The sequence below is a fragment of the Sycon ciliatum genome, chromosome 4 (genome assembly GCF_964019385.1).
Source record: "Sycon ciliatum chromosome 4, ocSycCili1.1, whole genome shotgun sequence".
Lineage (NCBI taxonomy): Eukaryota > Metazoa > Porifera > Calcarea > Leucosolenida > Sycettidae > Sycon > Sycon ciliatum.
In genome coordinates, this window is record NC_088646.1 from 30,348,374 (window position 1) to 30,369,878 (window position 21,505).

General features: G+C 45.8%; 1 protein-coding gene across 1 annotated transcript in view; it reads right to left on the reverse strand.

The window, feature by feature from the left end:
• LOC135815552 (ubiquitin carboxyl-terminal hydrolase 34-like) overlaps window positions 1-21,105 on the reverse strand; it is a gene marked incomplete in the record, with an annotated part of 63,299 nt that extends 42,194 nt beyond the window's left edge. The window contains 14 exon segments of the mRNA XM_065328867.1: window positions 483-539; window positions 2,051-2,184; window positions 2,457-3,068; window positions 4,680-4,973; window positions 5,755-5,830; window positions 6,447-6,508; window positions 7,178-7,259; window positions 8,403-8,513; window positions 9,513-9,580; window positions 11,933-12,082; window positions 12,486-12,545; window positions 15,191-15,422; window positions 20,594-20,696; window positions 20,799-21,105. Coding sequence (XP_065184939.1) covers window positions 483-539; window positions 2,051-2,184; window positions 2,457-3,068; window positions 4,680-4,973; window positions 5,755-5,830; window positions 6,447-6,508; window positions 7,178-7,259; window positions 8,403-8,513; window positions 9,513-9,580; window positions 11,933-12,082; window positions 12,486-12,545; window positions 15,191-15,422; window positions 20,594-20,696; window positions 20,799-20,862 — 2,105 coding nt within the window.
• Between the last annotated feature and the right edge of the window lie 400 nt (window positions 21,106-21,505).

Below are 21,505 nucleotides of genomic sequence, written 5' to 3' on the forward strand. Positions count from 1 at the left end.
TGCTATTTTCTGCGGGTCGTTTTGTCTCACACATAGGCGCATGCGCTTGAGCTGCTAGTGTACCGGTACCTTGTATAATTATGCAAATAGTGCGATAACGCACTGCACATTAAACTATGGGAACATGGTGTTTTTATGGAGTACGTGTGTCGCGGATAGAATTGCATTCAGGTTCACTTATAACTTATAAGCCGATGCGCTTATTTGTGAGGGTGCCCTTACGCCCGGATATAGGCACATGCGCTTAAATGCGTGTCAGTACGGTATGCAAAGAAATACAACCCATCTATAGCAAATAGACACGGATTCGTAATGACAAAACAAGGGGGGGGGAGGGCTCCAGCATTCAGTGACTACCCCTGGCATGGAGAGAAAAAGGTGACTGGAGCAGCTCACAAGCCATGATAATCATGACAAATACACAACCGAATAATTAGGATCGACCCTTAACCCTCATCCCGTCCCAGTTAATCGTCACTGACCTAAGACGTCGTTTTTCCACAATCGCCTTCAGTACATTAAGGGATGCTTCAACCGACCTGCAGCATATGCACGCGCGCGCACGCACACACACACACACAGGCACACACATACACACACACACACACACACACACACACACACACACACACGCACGCACGCACACACACACACACGCACACACACGCATACACACACACACACACACACACACACACACACAAACATACACAAACATACACACACATACACACACACACACACACACATGCCAAAAGATGGAAGACCAAGTAAGGACAAAGCAATACGAACTGAGATGTTGGAACTTAGGCGGTAAATGTAAAAGAAGCAGCCACGTTCTTCTAATGATAAAGCAAGTAAAACTGCAGGACTAGCCGTGTGGGCATAATGTTGACTAACCATTGCAAAGGTGGAGATAATGGAATGCAGCAGCTACAGCCAAACCTGTCCTTGCGGACAACCAAGAAAAGCGGACACCTGTAAACTGAGGACATCTCGTCACAGTCCCATTGATTGTGTACATGTCATTCTTAGTAAGTATGCACAGACGCTTGAAAATGGGGTCACCTGTGAAATACGAAATGCTGACACTCTCGCGTGCCCACAGCACTGCTGGGGTACCTAGTTCATGCACTCTGTAGTCTGTACCATGTGTCATATTACCTTGTACATAATTATACTTGCACGTACATGTATAAAATAATGTAGAGGAGACGGTTTCAAATAGGAACGGTTTCACAGCAAAATAGTGTAGACCCAAACCGATCATCAGCGTGGACTGTTCACTCGAAATATGTTTGTGCAAGGAAGCTGGCATGTTGAAGTTTGCTCTGAGGCCGAGTCAATCGAGCTGAGCCACTCCTTAGTGTTGGCCCGTTGCCTCCAAGTTGCCTGATTTTTCGTTTCAAATTTTGGTGTCACAGAGGTGGCTCCAAACCAGAACAGTTTTGGAGTGCACGTCAAGTTCACCCTGAGTTCTGAAACTAGGTAATTGCTATCGCTCCACGACGGCCAGTACAGAGAAACAATAAGCCTTGTGTGTGCTTCCATTAGTTTTCATTGGTATACGGTACTTTATTGGCGAGAGGCGAGAAGACTAGAAGTTGATATTTCGAAAGACGTTCAAATCAAGTCGCAGCGCGAAACAACACGGCAAAACTCACCCGCCTGGTATGGAGCTTTTGGTCATCGCAGAGCCATGAACTTTTGGCTCGAGTAAAACACATCGTAGTCTCACTGCGACATGTTTTCTAATCAAAATACGAAGAGAGAAAGTGAATATTGAGCCCGGTCCGATTTGCAACCTATTTCTTATTTGAAACCGTCTCCTCTACACCATGCCGCAACCTGGATGGAATCATGTACATTTATATGTATGTACATGCACATGCAAAACACACTGGAGAAGTGTATGATGGTTGCATTCATTGCAACGAACACAATGACGTACATATTGTATGATGATGGGTACAACTGAGAATTGCGGACATTTTGCCTCAGTACGTTGCATACACGATGGAATGCATTCTCCAACGATACACAAACTTACTTATTGGCAGCAATGTTCTGTAGGCATTCCTCCACAAAGGAATTGAAGTAGGTGGATTCACGAGCGCAAGTGTTCACCAAACACTGAATAAAGTGAACGAGAGCCTCCTTCGCCACCCCACTATCGACATCGAGCTGGCAATCAAAACACCGCATACACACACATGCAACATGAATTTGCCATTCCACTATCAACATCGGCCTGACAGCCAAAAGCACCGCAGCGCACACAGTCAGAAAGGTATACGGGCACACTGAATAATTTAATAGTATTCTGCAGAAGCAAGTACACATGTCAATAGTGCTGACCACACGGTACTAGTCGGTAGTCGAGCATCCCACATGCACCGACAATGATAGCAACGCAAGCACATGAAACACAGGTATGGCCACTTCACTGCACTTACATCTTGTGCCACTTTCCAGAGAACCGCAAGGCCATCTGGCCACACCTTCGCCTCCTCTGTATCACCAGGGCTGGGCGGCTGCAATAAGCGCTGAATGGCCAAATTTGAAGCAAGATTGGCAGTTCTTCGGTAAAAGCCAGGTGGGGGACCAGGCGATAAAGACACAAGCTCGTCAATGTCAGACTCAGATTCACCCGATGACAGATCAGAGTCGTCTTCTACCATAGCTGAAGTCATAGCTGTGGGCCGCATGGGCCCAATCACAGCCGTTGGTCGCATATTGGTTGCTTTGCTCTTGGACAAGTTCTTTTCATAAGCAATTATACCAGACTGAGGCTCGACTGGCCATTCGACCGAGTCACTGCGGGTAAGATGAGGCGAGCGCGATCGCTCTGCCCCAACATCGGGCGATGCCGATGGTGTATTTCCTGCAGCGACATCAGCCTGTTGATCCACATCCATGTCTTCTCCCGACTTTCGCTCATCGTCAGCATCCTCCAGCTCACCCGATTCAGGTGTTGGTTGATTAGCTAAGATTGCAGCAGTGTCTACTGGTACCAATATAGGCTTAACAGTCACCATATTGCTGGTGCTGCATACATTGTTGTTGTTCTGCAGGAAACAAACAACAACGACGACGACAACAGCACAGAAAACGAGACATCAGTACGCTCATTTAGATTAATGACTTCATCGCAATATTCAGCTCCAACATTCATACCACATTGTATTGTACTTGGTCCGGCTCATCGCAATTGTCGCTTATCTCCCACACACTTTTTGACAGGTAAAACCCAGTCCAATCGCGATATCTAACTTACCTTTGCTTGGGAGGTTGTGATGGCAAGATCAAAGGAGGCCCCAAAGAAAAATGATCACGACTAGCGCTTTGAATCGTGACGTGTTCGACTTTTTTTAGGAAGTGGGAATCTGGTAATTCACTGTCTGTGTTGCCAAAAGCCAAACGCAGCTACCCCTGGAGAGCATGACGGGCAGCAGAGCGTATGACAGCTGTCTGGAGATGCCTGTATGCCTCATTCGAAGGCTTTGTTGAAACGCACTGTGGTGACACACAGGTCACACTGCCCAGGTTCCTTCAAGTACCGAAGTGACAGCCACAACTGTTCCCTTGCCATTGCTGCCATACGACAGGCTGAGAAAGCAAGAGATACTCTACCAGTCTACGCCAGCAGCTAGACACCAGCAAATGTCAGCTCTGCAGTGATGCAGAGTTGAGAACTCTGGACCTGTAAGAGTATGAGTGCAAGAACGAGCTCATTCGCTGATTTATTTTGTGCATTTGCTTCCTTGCTTCCCTTCTTCGACTCGCTTCACCAGATTCCATAGAAGAATTTTTTTCTTGTGGCGGAGAGTATTCATGTACCATGCTTCTTCACTATACCTATTGGAAATTTCACAGAGCGGTAACAAAACTCCTGTTCTTAGTGGCGATAGATAAGCGACAATTGCGATGAGCCGGACCAAGTATTGTATTGTATTTTTCTACTTGACTCTGGCAGTCCCAGTCTGTGCTTCCTCCCTCCTTCCCTTTCTCCCCGCACATTTTACATACCGTACTGGCAATATATATGGTCGCAGTGAGGCCATGAAGCGTTACATTGGCACATGTTTACCGCACGCAGGGCGTTACATGCAAAGTCGCACAGGAGCCGTTACACAGGTTTCTATATTGCCGCAGTCCTTTTTTTTGCTATTACAGGACTTCCTGCTGCGTCCAGTTTTAAACTTTTCACCACGCGGTACACGTGCTTTCACAGTTTTCAGCCTTTTTTGCAATGAAAAGATCGCCGCACCCCGCCGGACGCGCGTTACGAACGCAACGAAAATTTGTCGCACTAGCCTGGTCGCGCGTTACGCCGCACCCCCCTGCGTTACGCGTTACGCGGCAACATATATTGCCAGTACGGTACTAGTACTTTTCTACAAATATGATGCTGCATAGGAGTCTTCACATCATTCAACATCGTCTTTGCATGCTGAACATATTGGAGTTCGGCGCAAGTTTTTCGTCGTACCCTGACCCCTATCTCTCTCTTGTTATTAGTCTATCTCTCTCTCTCTCTCTCTCTCTCTCTCTCTCTCTCTCTCTCTCTCTCACTCTCACTCTCTCTCTCTCTCTCTCTCTCTCTCTCTCTCTCTCTCTCTCCGTTTCTTTCTCTCCTAGCAGAGTATAATAATATCCATCCAAGACACAAAACTAACCTTGCATACGACCTGTCGTGCACGCCTTTGCTGTAGCATGAGTTCTTGTGTTACATAAGCCAGTAGCTGGACGTCAAGTGCTGTCATGGTGGATGGCGACAGTCGCTGATGCTCCTCGATCAGGAACTGATGGCAGTCCCGTGACAACGACTTGTAGATGCCCAAGAGAGCATCGTGGGCGGCACGGCAGCTGTGTTGGATGCGAGTGCTGCGCCAGATGCTCTCGAGCTGCTTGCGCTGCATGCATCCCTGGGTTGCCATGAACAGGAGCAGACCCGGGCAGAGTTTGACAAGCTGCAGCAAAAACAACACAGGAACATCAGCAAGTCAATACACTATCACGCCACAGAGAGGTTTCTAGTTCCGCACTGTCACATCACAGGCACATGGTAGAAACTGCAGTTTGTTCTACTCAACTCTACTCAAGTACTTACTACTTTGAATTGCATGTATACTTCTACTGTACATCTTGCGCCGCTTGACAGATCCATTGCATTGCCTTTGTTCGACATTGGCCCAGCAGCCCAGATGGGCAGGATGTTCCCCGACTCCGGGTCCACCATCATATACATGCGCATGCACTAACTGGTAAGAAGTGCGTTGAGTTCTGTACATGCTCGCTTTGCCGAATCCAGATCTGAATTCGACGGATTCAAATCTGAGCAATCTAGCACCGGATCCAGCATAGCCCGGGTTACAGGATACAGTCCTAGAGTAGCCCGTGTCACAAAGATTACTTTCTCTACCGATCGTCTGCTCGTTTTGGGTGGCAGGAGCTCAAGTGCATGCAATGATAGTACACAATAGAGGTTGAAAGAAGAAAAAAAAAGGCGCTTGGCAACTGACGACCGCTCTATTCAGTTGCTATTCACACCACCCTTTGCGCTGAGTTGCTTTGTTGGTACTGTAAAAATAATAGAAATGCAGTGCCCAGTCCCGGGCCGACCAGATACGCGAGATATGAGTGCACGCAGGGTGCAACTCGGAGCAACAGCAAGTAACGTGCTTTATTAGTTAGCATTTCAAAGCATTGCGGTAATAAGATGCAAGCAGTAGCAGGCATTGTATGCTATACCTCCACATGAAGATCTGGCCCAAACAGCAGCTCCACAATTCGATTATCAACCATCCAGACCGCAAGCTCGCGTGACCTGTCACCACAAACAACAAGGAAGATATATGCGACACACTCAGATAAAAGCAAGTGCCCACTGAAACAGTGGTCCGCCGTGGCTTAGCGACTCTACACCAGGCAGATATCAGGGCTGTCCATAGCTACAAGTATGTTCAATGCAAGAAACCACTTCTAACATCAATCCACTGCGCCACCACACCACATGCCTAATTCAATAGGACCACTCCGCCACGGCCCACCGATAAGCTCCCATAGCCTTCGGTCAACCCAATCGATATCCCGTTATTACAAAATATAAATCATCAATACCAACACACAAAAGCAAAACATCCTGCCCTGGACTTCCTGGCGTGTGAAATCAGATTTCTCATCAAACAGAGTCATTGGACAACTAGTTGCACAAGCAACCAGAAGTATTAGTGCAAAACTGAATGCATGGCATCCCTCCTTCCTTCCTCGGCCCCAGTGGGTTGGGACAGCTAGTTACATACTATACTGTGCCAACATAGTGCAGTGTACTATCAAAGCCAAATCCCCATGTTTTATTGGTTGTGACCTTTATTGTTTTGTTTCAGATTTCGTTGAACACCAAACAGAAAACCAGTGGCAAAAATCAAGAGAAGCGAACGTACGCTGAGTTGGCATGGAATCGGACAATTTCTTTGTCCATAAATTGGAAGGACCTTATCATGAACTGCGCACAAAAGAAAAGAAAGAAAAAAACATAGATTAGATTAAGGCATAACTGAAGATAGGCAGAGGCAGACACAGAGGCAGAAACAGACACAGACACACACACACACACACACACACAGAGAAAGAGAGAGAGAGAGAGAGAGAGAGAGAGAGAGAGAGAGAGAGAGAGAGAGAGAGAGAGAGAGAGAGAGAGAGAGAGAGAGAGAGAGAGAGAGAGAGAGAGAGAGAGAGAGAGAGAGAGAGAGAGAGAGAGAGAGAGAGAGGAGAGAGCCTGGGCACACATGGGCACTTCCAATTACCCAGACAGCAACAGAACAAACACTCTAACGGAAGCAAGTGGGCCAGGGACCATGCTGCGTTAATCCATACGAAAAACGCTAGAATCAAGAAAACTGTTCACAGCATGCAAAATATCACAATGACAGATTGCTCCTTACACTCAAGGTAGTAACAGAGATCCTACCAACCAGTACATTGTCTTGCTGCCAAAGGGGGTAGGTCTTATCCGAGAGTTCTACTGTATTGAGAAATAGAATACCAGTCGTGTTTCTGAATGCATCAGGTTTCTGAATGCATCATGTTTCTGAACGCACAGTATCCTACTTTTGAAGTATGACTACACCAACTAATAATAAAAGGTTTCATTGAATACCAAAGTTGGACTCACCAGCAAACTGTGCATTGCAGAAAATCGAATGTTGATGAACTCTGAGCGCAAGTAGCGCAACGTTAACGCCAAAGCAAGCTGACTGCACGCACGGGTAGAGAGCAGTAGACATGGCCAAGATCAGGGTGCAGTCAGAAATACACACAAGTCGTATCACTCTAACAATGCTGACAAGCCACTGGCCATACGCATGCCGCCGGTAGTTAGGTGACGGACAAAGATGATATCGTAAAAGTCCGTGAATAAGTACGTACTTACTCTCGAATTTAGCGGTCACACCCGTACTAACTTTCGGGCGGGAACTGATTTTCGGGCATGAACTAACTTTCGGGCCTGACTTGTGTGTAGGGCAGAAGTCATTTGTCATGTAAATGTACATGCTACGCTCTGCCGCATGTGCAAACCGTACCAGTACTTATTTCGGACAGTATGTTTATCGGGCTAAACTTGACTTCAACAGACAAGAGTCAAAAGGATGAAGGCCCAAGAGAGTATAATATATTTAGCGCAGATACCAATTTACGGACTTTTACGGTAATACCTGTGGTACAGTGGGCAACACACTAAACCCTCGCCAACCAATCAAACTAACTAGTAAGCCCATCAACAACGCCCCCGGGCACTTGGACATCTTAACGACTTCTTGCGCTATTTGAGTAACGCGCAGCAACTTAGGAGGGTGCACCATCTTGGCTTCTTGGTGACATCATCTACATGTAGGGTACAACAGTACGCAGGCTAACATTCTAAATCCTCTGCCAGCAAAGCTCGGCTACCTACACACTACACCATGCTGAACATGAGTAGCACATGTACATGGATCTCTGGCAATGCTGTGACTGAGCATGTTGTCATCTCTTTCTACGAACAGACAACAACCTAGGGCAGCTGGGCTGCATAGGAGAGGCAGCAGCAGCAGCGGAGGCGGCGGCAGAGGCAGCAGCAGCAGGGGTAGCAGCAGCAGCAGCAGAAGTGGTGGGGAGTTCTAGAGCACCTTGACTGACCTGAGGCCTCAGATTGAATGATGCGGCATAGCACTGGAAGGGGAGGGGGGGGGGGGGGGCTAACATAGAGTAGGGATGTGATGGGTGGGTGGGCTTGTGGAAGACGAAAGAAAGCAAACTAGAGTAAGGGGGAATTATAGGGGTACGATGGATAAGGACGGGGAAGAACCCTCGATTCTATCTTGACCTGCAATACCCAGAAAGCATTCAAATCCACCTACCCTTCATCGGGTGGGAGTGGTCCTGGCATCTTAAGTCTAGCTTGCAATCGCTCAATGAAGTCGAACTGAGAGTGACAACGTAACTTGTCATCTGATAAGCTGATAAAGTACCTAGCAGGTGTGCATGTATTTGTGTGAGATGCAGACAGACAGACGGACGGACAGACCAGATGGACAAACGAACAGACAGACGGACAGACAAACATGCATGCACAGGTGCACGCACACGCACACATATGCGGACACACAGACACGGACAGGATAACCCTTAGTTAGCTCCTGATCGTTCACTCCCTATAATTTTCAAATTCTGGGGGGGGGGGGGGGGGGGGGGGGGAGGGGGGATCTTCGGAAATATTCTAATGTTCGAACTTCAATATCCCAGGAACAACGTGGTGACCACCCTGAGATTTATGGCAAAATTCAGAGACAGCATGCAATCAAATTGCTCACTTCTTTTAGAACAGGAGTTTGGTGAAAAATCGCCATTTAAACGGCGTGGCAATGGCTGCAACTGGCGCCAACATCAACAACTTGTAAACTACAGCTCCCTACAGGATGCCAGCACTGTACGTGTTGCGAAATAGACCAGGTACCCTGCAACACCAGGCACACGATGCCAGACTCCGTGCAGGACAGCGCCTTTTAAACTTGAGCCTCCAGATCCGAAAAAGGGGGGCTACTGTAGCTTCACACAGTGTTGAGAGAAATGCATTTGAAAGTTGAGTGTAATGTATAAAGAGATGCCCCGGAGGATGCAGCCAGTGTGCTGACAGTGCTCAACACCGCGGAGGCAGAGCACAATACACAGAACAACAAGGGCAATCAAGGCTTGTTAGTCGCTACTCAGAGTCTCATGCTTTCGCAATCATCAGGCAACATGTATAAAGAAATGTAAATACAGTTATCAACACACCTATATTAATAATGAAGATCTTTTTGACTGAGATTTTTGCACGGTGATCTGCTGGACTACAGCAATTTCATGGCACTTAAAAGCTTTTTTTTTTAATGCTCAAAAACGACTTTCCGGGATCTAGAGGCTCAATTTAAAAGCACAGCAATGTTAAACAATGTTACACAGGCCTCGGCAAAGGAGAAGCGACTCACTTGAAAACTGGTGCTCGCATCGCCCTGATCACACTGGTACAAACGGACGCCTGCAGGTGTTCCCGCACCTGCACACGTGCACAGACAAAGACAACAACAACAACATTGACACCGTTCAATTCCTTCTGCACCCAATCAGAACTGGACAGTGACCACACGAAGAAACTCTAGACAAGACGGACTGGACGGTGAACAGCACAATCTACTCAGGGCGCGTTCGAATTGTCACTCTTTGACTTTTCGAGTAGTTTTGTTTTTCTGAAGAGGTGGCCTTATTGGCCTCTTCAGAAAAACGAAGCTCCTCAAAACTCCTCAAAACTCCACAATCTCATCCGATGGGAGAGGTGGATTAGTTCCGAAGAGTTTGGAATAGCTACGTCACGTAGTACGTGGAGATGGTCGATCTGACCGGACGTCATCATCGCCATGACATTTCCACTGAAAAACTCTACAATGATAGAAACCGTTCTCACGGGACACTTCAACTAATCTCTTTTAAAAATTTGTTTGAACAGTTGATGAAGACAATTCGAACGCGGCCTCAGTATCCAAGGTACTTCGTATCCGAATGCACTTCACTGTGAAGCAATACACCTAAAAAAAAAAGAATGTCTGTACTAAGCACGCGTAGGTTTATCAGAGTACATGTACTAGGTATGTGTCAAGGTACAGTGGAGATTGGAAGTGTCAAGGTACAGTGGAGATTGGAAGTGTCAAGGTACAGTGGAGATTGGAAGTGTCAAGGTACAGTGGAGATTGGAAGTGTCAAGGTACAGTGGAGATTGGAAGTGTCAAGGTACAGTGGAGATTGGAAGTGTCAAGGTACAGTGGAGATTGGAAGTGTCAAGGTACAGTGGAGATTGGAAGTGTCAAGGTACAGTGGAGATTGGAAGTGTCAAGGTACAGTGGAGATTGGAAGTGTAAAGGTACAGTGGAGATTGGATTATATAACGACACTCCTTCGGGAGAAAACAAAAGTCACTATACTGGATCTATCACTAAACCCGATCTTCACATTTAGTATGCAATATGACTGTACATGTAGAGGGGACGGTTTCAAATAGGACACCGGTTGCAAACCGGAACGGACTCAATATTCACTTTCTCTCTTGGTATTTTGATTAGAAAACATATGTCACAGTGAGACTACGATGAGTTATTCTCCGAGCCAAAATTTCATGGCTCTGCGATGACCAGAAGCGCCATATCAAGCAGGTGAGTTTTTGACGTGTTGCTTCGCACTGCGACTTGAGTTTTACGACTTTCGAAAAATCAACTTCTTGTCGCAGGTAAACAGCGGCTCGCCTCTCGCCAATAAAGCACCGCATACCAATCAAAACTAATGGAAGCACACACAAGGCTTATTGTTACTCTGTACTGGCCGTCGTGGAGCGATAGCAATTACCTAATTTCAGACCCAGAGTGAATTTGACGTGCACTCTAAAACGTGTCCGGTTTGGAGCCACCTCTGATTTGAACTTTTTTGAAGCGAAAAATTGGGCAACTTGGAGGCAATGGGTCAACACAAAGGAGTGGCTCAGTTCGATTGACTCTGGCCCCAGAGCAAACTTCAACATGCCAGTTTCCTTCCACAAACATATTTCGAGTGAAAAATCAACGCTGATGATCGGTTTGGGTCTATACAAATTTGGCTGTCAAAACGTCCCGGTATCGAGCCGTCCCCTCTACATCAAAAAAACAGATATGCATTGCAGATATGCATTGCAGATATGCATTGCGGATATGCATTGCAGATATGCATTGCAGATATGCATTGCAGATATGCATGTGCATAATAATGCATGTGGATTTCAGACGTGCATGTGCATGTATCTTGCATGCATAGTTCAAGCCAAAAACCATGCACGGCAACTACACCGCTGCACTGCGGCTACACATGTGCAATGTACAGCACGCGCAGAGGAATCTGGAGGTCCAGGCACGTGACACAGCCATGCTCCAAGCATGCCACTCCGGATCCGCCTGATACAAGAGGAAAGTCGTTATATAGTAACATGGAAAAATCGAGGCACAAGTTATGCGATCGATGTTACAATATTTTCCTTGGCTCACCATCTGAGTTCATAAAGTCGTTATACTCTATGTATTTTCAGATCTTCGGGCACCAAAAAAAGTGTCAGTAAATTCGATCCGTCGTTATTTTCGCGGTCGTTATACTTGATCTAAAATGTACGGAAAGGACTTGCTAAACGACTTGGGCAACAGAATGTCGTCGCTAAACTCGATTTGTCGTTCTATGCAAGGTCGTTATATCCAATCTCCACTGCACCTGGAACAACAGAGTTACATGATAAATGTAAGTGAGGCATCAGCCTTTGCCTACAAGACAAATATTTTTTCACAAAGCCGAATTCAAGAATGCATTCAAAAGATCAAAACAACAAATGCATGCTACTTACCAAGCTGACAATATCCACAAGGCCCAAAACAAGATGGGAGGGCAAATGCGTAGCTGCATGGGGCAGCTGCGTGATCGCACTAATGCCTTCAAAGAAACCTTGTGTGTATAGCGTACACATGATCTTGCCCAAGTACGGACTCATTTCACCCTACAAACACGCACATACGCATGCATGCACACACACACACACACACACACACACACACACACACACACACACACACACACACACACACACACACACACACAAACGCTCAAACACACACACACACACGCACGCGCGCACACACACACATACACACACACACACACACAAGTGTGCACACATGCAAACATAAGAGCTTAACCGATCCACATTGCACTCCATGCATACACCTGTTCTGTATACAAATAAATCAGATCTCAATCACACCAGTCAGCAGGCAAACATAATTACCGGCATACACAAATTAGCCTTAGTCAACGCACTCAATGTTTTTCTGGCTAACTACTGAAGTGAAAGAGACAAAGAGAACAAACATAGAAGGCAGAGAAGGCCTAGCAAGACATACGGATGATGATGACATGTAGCACAGCCCCTGCAGTTGATGGTATTCCTCTTCACTCAGTGTCTGAAAGACACACACACACACACACGCACACACGTACACGCACATACACGAAAGCACGCGCGCACACATATACACAAACAAAACAACACCTCATCCATTTATACCGACACATGTTGCTGCCTGCATAGGGCTTCGAAGTGATGACGTCACACATACTTGACAACGCATGCCAACGAAATTTCTGGGTACAAACAAACTTAGCGTCCCCTTGCTCTTCACTGTTTTCGGAGTAATATGCAGGTTTCTAATGGTGGGAACCAATGGTTTGCCTTGAATAAACAGCTTTTATAGGTGTCCCTCAATGATAGTTAGAGGTTTGTTATGCTGATGGAGCAGTGACTGGTCTTCCCAGTATTTCAAAGGTGAAACAAAGGGTCTGCGACGAGCTGGCGAAAATATTTCAGAGTTCTGATCCGAGCTCAATTCTCGCTTGCTTCAGCATCTTTCCGCCTCGTAAAAAGAGCAAAATCAGATGTCCGAGTCACGAGAAAGGATACAGCGCAAAGAATCACCTCTCACAGTGAGCGAAAGAAAACTTGACGTGCATGCACGACGTACGGATCGGTCTCCATGCTCCTCGGGAGAGGCAATAAAAAGTGCAGGATTCGGAACCCCCATTTGTAATTTTAATTTCATGGAAGTCACTGCTCTACTCTGCCCTGCAGAAAGGAGGACAAAGCTAGCAAACTCGTGCCCCGAAAGGACAATAAAAATATAACCAGGTACTTTGTGTGAGGTATCTACTCTAATCTGCACAAGACATGATGTAAAATCTGAAATTCTCAGTGCAAAACACCACGTGCTGCGGACGCAATAGTTGTTTGTACCCAGTTGCTACGAAGTTGTCAAGGACCTGATGTCACACTTCGAAGCCCTAATGCTTTTGGCAAATATTTTAGTCTACGACTCCCTGATGTACAGTACAGTAGCCGCACTTGAACATACCCGGCTCTGACCCGGTTGCAAGAGTTGTGCCAGGTACACGTGTACCCGGTTGGTTTGAAATCATGGAGCAGACACTGATAGCCAATTTCACTTTACGCTTGTGTTGCATTTTCCACATCTGCTCATTAATTTCATTCATGAGTCCTCGTCATCTTATCTTTCACTCCTAACTTACTTTAACTTCTCAATACTAGTACACCCTAGGCATGCATTTGCTCCCGAGGAGTGACCAACACATACAACAACAAACCAATACTTGCACCATATCAACAGCTTTTCACGCTAAACAATTCACCGCCTTTATTGAGCCTGGTCCCACAACACATATCGCCGGTACGCGCCGGGAGTCACCGGGAGTGGGCCTCTTGCAACCTCTCCCGGCGCATTGTGATTATGTGAACCAGTGCAGTCGTAACAAAATCATACGGTAAAATATCGCAAGGCACGGACGGCAAAGTTGGACAGTGTCCAACTCTTGCGATCTGCCCCGGCGCCGATCCCGTACAATCTTGAGCAAAAGTGAACCGTTCGCGCCGGTGCCGGGAGTCAGACTTAGTCAAAATTTCACACCAAGACTCATCATAAATTTTCCTAAATTGAAGCTAAAGATGAGGTCCGTTCGCCATTCTGGTAGTTGTTTCAAGGTGGCAAATTAAGTCAGCATACCAACCCGTCCTTCTCGGATGATCTGCTTGACTGTTGTGCAACTTATGAGACAAATACAATTGAAATAAATAAAAAATACAAAAGGATACATTGACAAGTTCGTGTGACTTCATCAACGTTTGCACGCATAATTTCAACACCACCGCTTACTAGACTGCAATAAAAGGTGTAGAAGTAGTTTCATGATCTCCAGTAAAAGGTAGCACCGAGTGGCCATCACCGAAAGACCTTGAACTACTGAAGAAACAAAGAATTCAGGCTTCACTTGGCAAACCTGTTGTAGCATTTAGGCACATTCTGTACTACTTTGTAGTAGATTTGGTACTCGAACCGTATGCGCAATGGATCGGGAGCTGTCTCACCGCCGATGTCTTGCGATGTCTTGCGGCGCCGATTTTGCTTACGTGAACCAACCCTAAAAGTGCGCTTCCAGCCAGGGAAGCCATATGTACTCATGAACACACACACTCACATACACACACACACCATTGACCATTTGACGCCAGCAGAAGCCATAGGAACTTGTGCTCGGATTGCACCATTCAACAGCTTGCCAGGCTAAAGAATTGACTGCCACCATTCAGCCTGGTCTACACCACACAGCTATGAAGTGACTTTTCTGGCCAGTGAAACACACACACACACACACACACACACACATATTTGTGTGTACACTCAAACGTCTCTTATCTGGACGCCTTAGATACGGGCACGTCTCTCTACCGGGCACCTTCAGCTTGAGTTCCTATGGCAAAAATACTTAGAATTTTTTGGGGTTTTGAGCATTTTTTGGATGCACAAGTGCTTAGTTGTCACTTCCAACCTGTGGAATCAGCACACGTTTCTCAATGGATTCTTTTTGTATCCTGAACATGTGAAATACGTGCCAAATACACTTTAAAAAAAGATATTATACATGGTAGATGAGTTATTCTGAGATACGGGCAAATCTGAGATACGGGCAGTGCCCGGTCCCAAGGTGCCCGGATAAGAGACGTCCGAGTGTATATGCGAATATTCAATGCAGAACTCACCTGCAGCGGCTTCCGATTGCTGATTGGCATGGAAATGAGGAGGAGCATGGGTTCATTCACCAGCAAAACCATTCCCTCCGTCATATCTCTCAGCAGTATCAGATCATCCTGTACTCCGCCAGCAGTCAAATCTGCTTTAGCGATCAACTTCAATTTTTCAACAGCGCTGGCCACAAAGTCAACACACACACGTGATATGTCCTCCGCACGGTGGCCGAAGCAGGGACAAGATCTAGCCAAAAGAAACACAAGAGGGAAATGCAATCTGTTAAAAATCAATCAGTGACCAGTTACAGTCCTCTATGTATATAATAGATTGACCTTTGATAAAATAATACCCATACTCATTAGTGACCACACCATCAACAGTATCAAATTCAAATAAACTTGCTTGACTCAATAAATACCACTGTACTTTTCCATGCAGCACTGCACTTTTCCCTAAAAAGGAGTATTTTATAAACAGTATTTATTGGCCTTAGTGGTATTTTATAAACAGTATTAATTTTATTGGCTTTTCTTCGGCTCTACATAAACACTGTCTGTAAAAACCTGGGCTACGCCTCGGTTTTTACAGACAGTGTTTATATTCCCATAAACACTACGACATCGGTGTTTATTCTATACATATACACTCGGTTCCTTGTTATAATATTATATTTACAATATATACTTGTAACAAGGAACTGAGTGTATATACACCAGTATGAAAACCGAGGCAAAGCCGAGGTTTTTATAACTGGTGTATATATCTCGATATACACGAGGTCCCTTTGTTATAATATATTTATACCTCTCCATATTCACGGTGTGTGATCTCCTAATAGGCTAATGGCTTGTTCCTCGAAGACAACTACTGCTAATTTCCCTTAGCGGTGTATATGGAGATATATACACCACTAAGGGAGAGCATGCATAAGACTGTAAGTGTATATGGAGTGAGGTATAAATGGGAAATATAGGCCGAGTAAAAGACCGGGGTCCGCCGAGCTCTTTTTTTGAAGCTAGTCAGTCAGCCTGGTCACCGCCAGTGACAAACCAGTCGTCGCAGCAGCGGCAAGTGTGACGCAATATCGTCAGCAAATTCATTGCTCGGGATAAGATGAGTGACAAAGGGAACGTTGTGTGTGCATAATATTGAAGTGAACAGGGATGATTACAAACCCTGCCGGTATTCCACAGTTTACAAGAAAATTCCGGACTGGACGACGAGCCAATGCAAACCTGCTACATCCACCCAGGCAGATAGCTGCCAAACTGGGTCAATGTCGACCCACTGCATAATGTCACTGTCAAACGGATAGTGCAGGAGAAGACTGGGATGTTGGCGTCTAGTGTACAGACACCAGTCACATTTCCTGCGTCTTTTGCAGCATACAGGATAGACGCATCACTGTAGAGTCCACTACTTCGGGATTTCCATTCGTACAATATAATGACAGGCGTACTCAGTGTGCCTCGCAGGACTGCGAAATGCTGCAGAAGACCAGTTTATGCATGTGCATAATAATAATAATGCATATGAATTTCAGATGTGAATGTACATGTGTCTTGCATGCATAGTTCAAGCCAAAAGTCACGCATAGCAACCACACCGCTGAACTGTGCAATGACCAGCACGCGCGGAGTGACCCGTGCATGTGACACAGACATGTCCCATGCATGCCACTCCGCCTGATACAACAGGAAAGTCGTTATATTCGATGCATTTTTAGGTCTTCGGGCACCAAAAAAGTGTCAGCACCGTAAAGTACCGTTGATCCGCCCCCTGTCGATTTTCTACCTGTGAAGCGACTTCGGTGTATACAACGAAATATGATGTTGAACCGACGCATGCACTGCTGTATCTCTTTGTCTGTCACCAGTTAATCCTATAATAAATTATACAGGATTAAACTTCAAGACACATTTGCAGCCTCGAAAATGGTCGAAGTGGAAGCAATGTTATTGAAGATGCATTTCGATCCTTCCAACAATGCATCTCTTTCTTTAAGATGAATGAATAGAGGTTACCCAATGGCTACGACCCCCAGGAAAGGTCTCTAGAGGGGTGCAATTATCGCTGATGAATTGCAATTACAAGTGGTAGAAATAGACTAGGAGTGGAAAAGATGAATATTAGCACCATTCTAGCATTGAAGTCGTGTTGTAAAGTGCTCGCAGATCAATATGAACTAAAGACACTACATGTATGGGGCATTTACTAAATCAGTTGTATTCAAGTACATGACATTGTATTGTACACATATTGATAGTGGAATACTCTTGGGGTACTAGCCTAGGAGGTGCTTCTTCTATAGCCATAGGTGCATAGAATTGTTTTGTTAGCTCCACATGGGCCATACCGTATAGGCGCGAATAGAAGCCCCGGGGCTCTATTTTTCCAGAAGACACCCAGAGGGGGCTCTATTCGAGAGGGGGCTTTATTTTTTCAATAGAAACATCAATTTTTCACACCTTTCAAGGTGATTGCACACATCCGTTTCTGGCGCAGTGTGTTCCCATTTTTGCATGTCTCTACGTTGACCCCAGAGGGCTAGAGCGATCCCGTACCTCCAATATGGATCTAGTGATCCGCAAAGCACACTGTGTTGATCGTGCATACCGTACATGGTTCATGTACTGCACTACAACGTACGGAGTGTGGGCGCTCGATTAGAGCCCCGGGCTTTTATACGAGACAGGGCTGTATTACTTCGAATGCCTCTGAGGCTGTGTTTACATGAGAAATTTCAACCCGGGTCGAGTTCAGCCCGGGTTGAAAGTCTGTACAATAGACAAAAGAGGTGAGCGTTTACATGAAGACAGTTGACCCGGGTGAAATACTGATTTGCCGCCAAAAGTCCACTTCTACAGTCCTGTGTGGTCACGTGAATCCGTTCGTGCGAAATTTGCATCTGCAGTGCCGTTCAAACCTGGCGCGAGATACGCACAGAAGTACGTTTGTACGATTTTCTTGACCCGGGTTGATTTCTACCCTCCCCTGGGGGGGGGGGGGGGGAGGGTTGAAATCAACCCGGGGCGAAATTTCAACGCGGGTCAAGCGCAATGCGTCATGTAAACGCGCCATTCATTTCGTGTACATGGCAGGTTGAAATCTGACCCGGGTCGAACTCAACCCGGGTTGAAACGCTTCATGTAAACACAGCCTGAGGGACGGGCTCTGTTCGAGAGGGAGCTCTATTCGAAGGGGGGGGGGGCTTGTATTCGCGTGCGTACGGTATCTAGGATTGGATATTGCCAATTAGGGTTTTTATTGGCAGGAGAAACTGGGAAGTACAAAAGTTGAAAACCAAGTTTTGAAGAGGCCAAATCCTATATATAGAATTTTTAAAATTCTGGACACCTTTGCACGAGAGGGCCTGTTACAGAAAAAGTAAAGCCCTTGTGCTGGTGAAACTTGGCAGACATCATCTCTGATAAACATGGAACGCAGACTCCAACAGGCATTTGAAGAAAGAACTTTACTTTGTAAGGTGTGATCTACCCTTTCCCAAAAATTGGGAAAAATCCTATATATAGGATTAGACAGACAAAGAGACAATACGTGCCAATCCAGGATGAAAATGTGCACAATCCAGCACATCGAGTCTGATCCTCCATGTTGTTGTCCATCGCACTGCACTTGACAGCCTTGATCTAATTCCCGCCCCCTGCTGAAAAGTTGAGTGAAAACCCAGCTGGGAAGCGACATGGCGTGGGGGGGGGGGGGGGGGGGATCAACGGTCCTTTACGGTAAATTCAATCTGTCGTTATTTTCGAGGTCGTTATGCCCGATCTATCATGTACAGAAAGGACTTGCTAAACGACTTGGGCAACAGAATTTTGCCGCTAAACTCGATTTGTCGTTATATCCAAGGTCGTTATATCCAATCTCCACTGTACAATCCATATGACTTACAATTGCTGGGCAAACATTTCTCAACATCTAATGACTGCTTTAGGCTGCAACCACACTAGGTACAAAATCACGTACAAACGGCATTACAGTAGAAATCGTCATGGCGACGCGTACGAAATGAAAAATGCTTTTTGTAGGTTTTCAGCAACTGGCGCACCCCTGTAGAAAGCCACATTTGTCGTTTTCGCGCTCTATCTCCTGTGTAACTTTTTTCTACCTGGTCGTCGTACGTATAGCATCAACATCAGCATTGTTTTAGAATTTCCCGTCTTTTCCAGCACGTAACACACGCTTCGGTACGACAACGTCACATGCTGGTCGCGTGAAAACGTCACCTATGCAGACCGACAGGTGTAGTGTGGTTGCGTACCGACTTGTACTGAGATACCGTATAATCTCTAATATAAGCACAGTCTCCAATAATAGCACGTCTCCAATAATAGAACACCTTGGGGCGGCATTCAAAAAATAAAGTGCTCAGTCTCCATTATAAGCACCCTGTATAAATTCATTATCTGTACCGGCGAAAAAACCCTGAAATATGTGTGTCTGACATGAATTTGGTATGGCAACATGCCTCTGATATGAGGTTGAAATAATAATGGAACAGTCTCCAATAAAGGAACGTCTCCACCACGGGGCGGAGGTACATTGAAAAAATAAAGGACCGTGCTTATATTAGAGATAATACGGTATGCACGAAAATTTGTACTGTGGTTTTTACGTAGTGTGGTTGCGGCCTTAGCCAGATTTGTAGAACTAATTGGAAGCTTTCCCAATTATTCAAGCAGTACATACATCCATATGTCGTCCACACCATAATACCAGAGAAGTAGAAGAACAAAATTAAAGGAAAATTTCTTAATCAAACAAACGTATGAATGCATTTACCAGCGTTTACTTACTGTAGCGTTTACTGTGCTTGGATGATTAGCGAGATCTAGTACGGTAATACTTACTTGGTACACTGCTGCTACATACGATACATGTATATTATAATAGGGAGGTTCCGGAGTACGATTTTTCGTGCCAAAATCCGTGGAGGCGCTACGGATTTTTTATACGTCGTTTTCGAGCAGTGAAAAGTTCCGGGGTACGGAAGTTATGTGTTGCCGTCATTGCCTAGGTTACGATCGCAAACACGTCACATTCCCGCGCTATGCCTTTTTATTTTGAAAATTTGTACCGAAATCAAAACTTCCCGCGGAAAATCCATGTTTCTCGTACCAAATTTGTACGCGAAAAATCTTTCTGCACCCGATGACGCAAAATCTCCATACGAAACACGGTTCGTGTGAAAGCCAGTCCACACGGATTCTCCGTGCCGAAAAATCGTATGGAGCACGCCTGAAAAAAATCCGTAGCGCCCACACGGATTTTGGCACGGAAAATCGTACCCCGGAACCTCTCTAATGTACCACAAAATCGGAGAGTGTACAAAGTTCTACAAACCTGAGAAAGCAAAGGCGAAACTGGCAAACAAGAAAGTTTTTCATCCTTACCGTTTCAGCCAAATTTGCAACAGCCTTGTGACGAATTTGATGTCACTAGATGTCAGCACTTCAGTTTGCTCCTCGGTGGTTTCATCTCCGACTCGTTCCAAGTCTGTGTGTGTAAATCATTGAGAATAGCATATCATTGTGAAATGAGTCGTGCAGAACAGAGCAAATGAAAGAAAATGCCACCGCTCTCGCAGGCGCAACTTACAATTGTCCAACTCGTCAACCAGCGGCTGACAACACTGCCCAGTGATTCGGCGAGACCCAGCCATGGCAGCACGAAGAATCGTCTTCCTCAAAGACACTATTTGGCTAAATCTTCATCATTCAACACGACAGGCAAAATCATTAACCAAAGGGTCATCTGGCATTCTGTTTCCCAGCCCATTAGTCACAGGAGTAACTAACAATAGACCACAGGTAGTATGTCCTCGCCGTCACAAAACAATGGCCTCTCTTCACCCAGACACTTTTGAAAGTAATAAACAGAAAGCGCTATGACTGAATCATGAATGTTCTTGACTGACTTCGTCACATTATAATTATTGCAATATAAATTAAAATTATTGTACCCAACCTGTACGCAAGACTACGACGCGTACACACCAAAGTACCAAGCGTACAAATAATATCTGTGGCAATGGAAAAAGGTGACGTCACGTGCAGATGTGCGCGCGCGCCGCGCGGCCTTGATCCCACCACATGCGCGAAAGGCCCGACAAGCCCAACTTTTTTTGCGGATTTTCTGTCATAAAAAATAAACGTCACAGGCTGCTCTTCGTATACATACGTATAATTAAGGTGTCCGCGTCCCAGCGGTCCGGGCAAGCGACCGCATCTCAGTGGGACACTTGGCCGTGGCCTTTGTACTGGAATCTGTGGGAGAGCCTTTCCAGGGGTACACACCTGGGTACC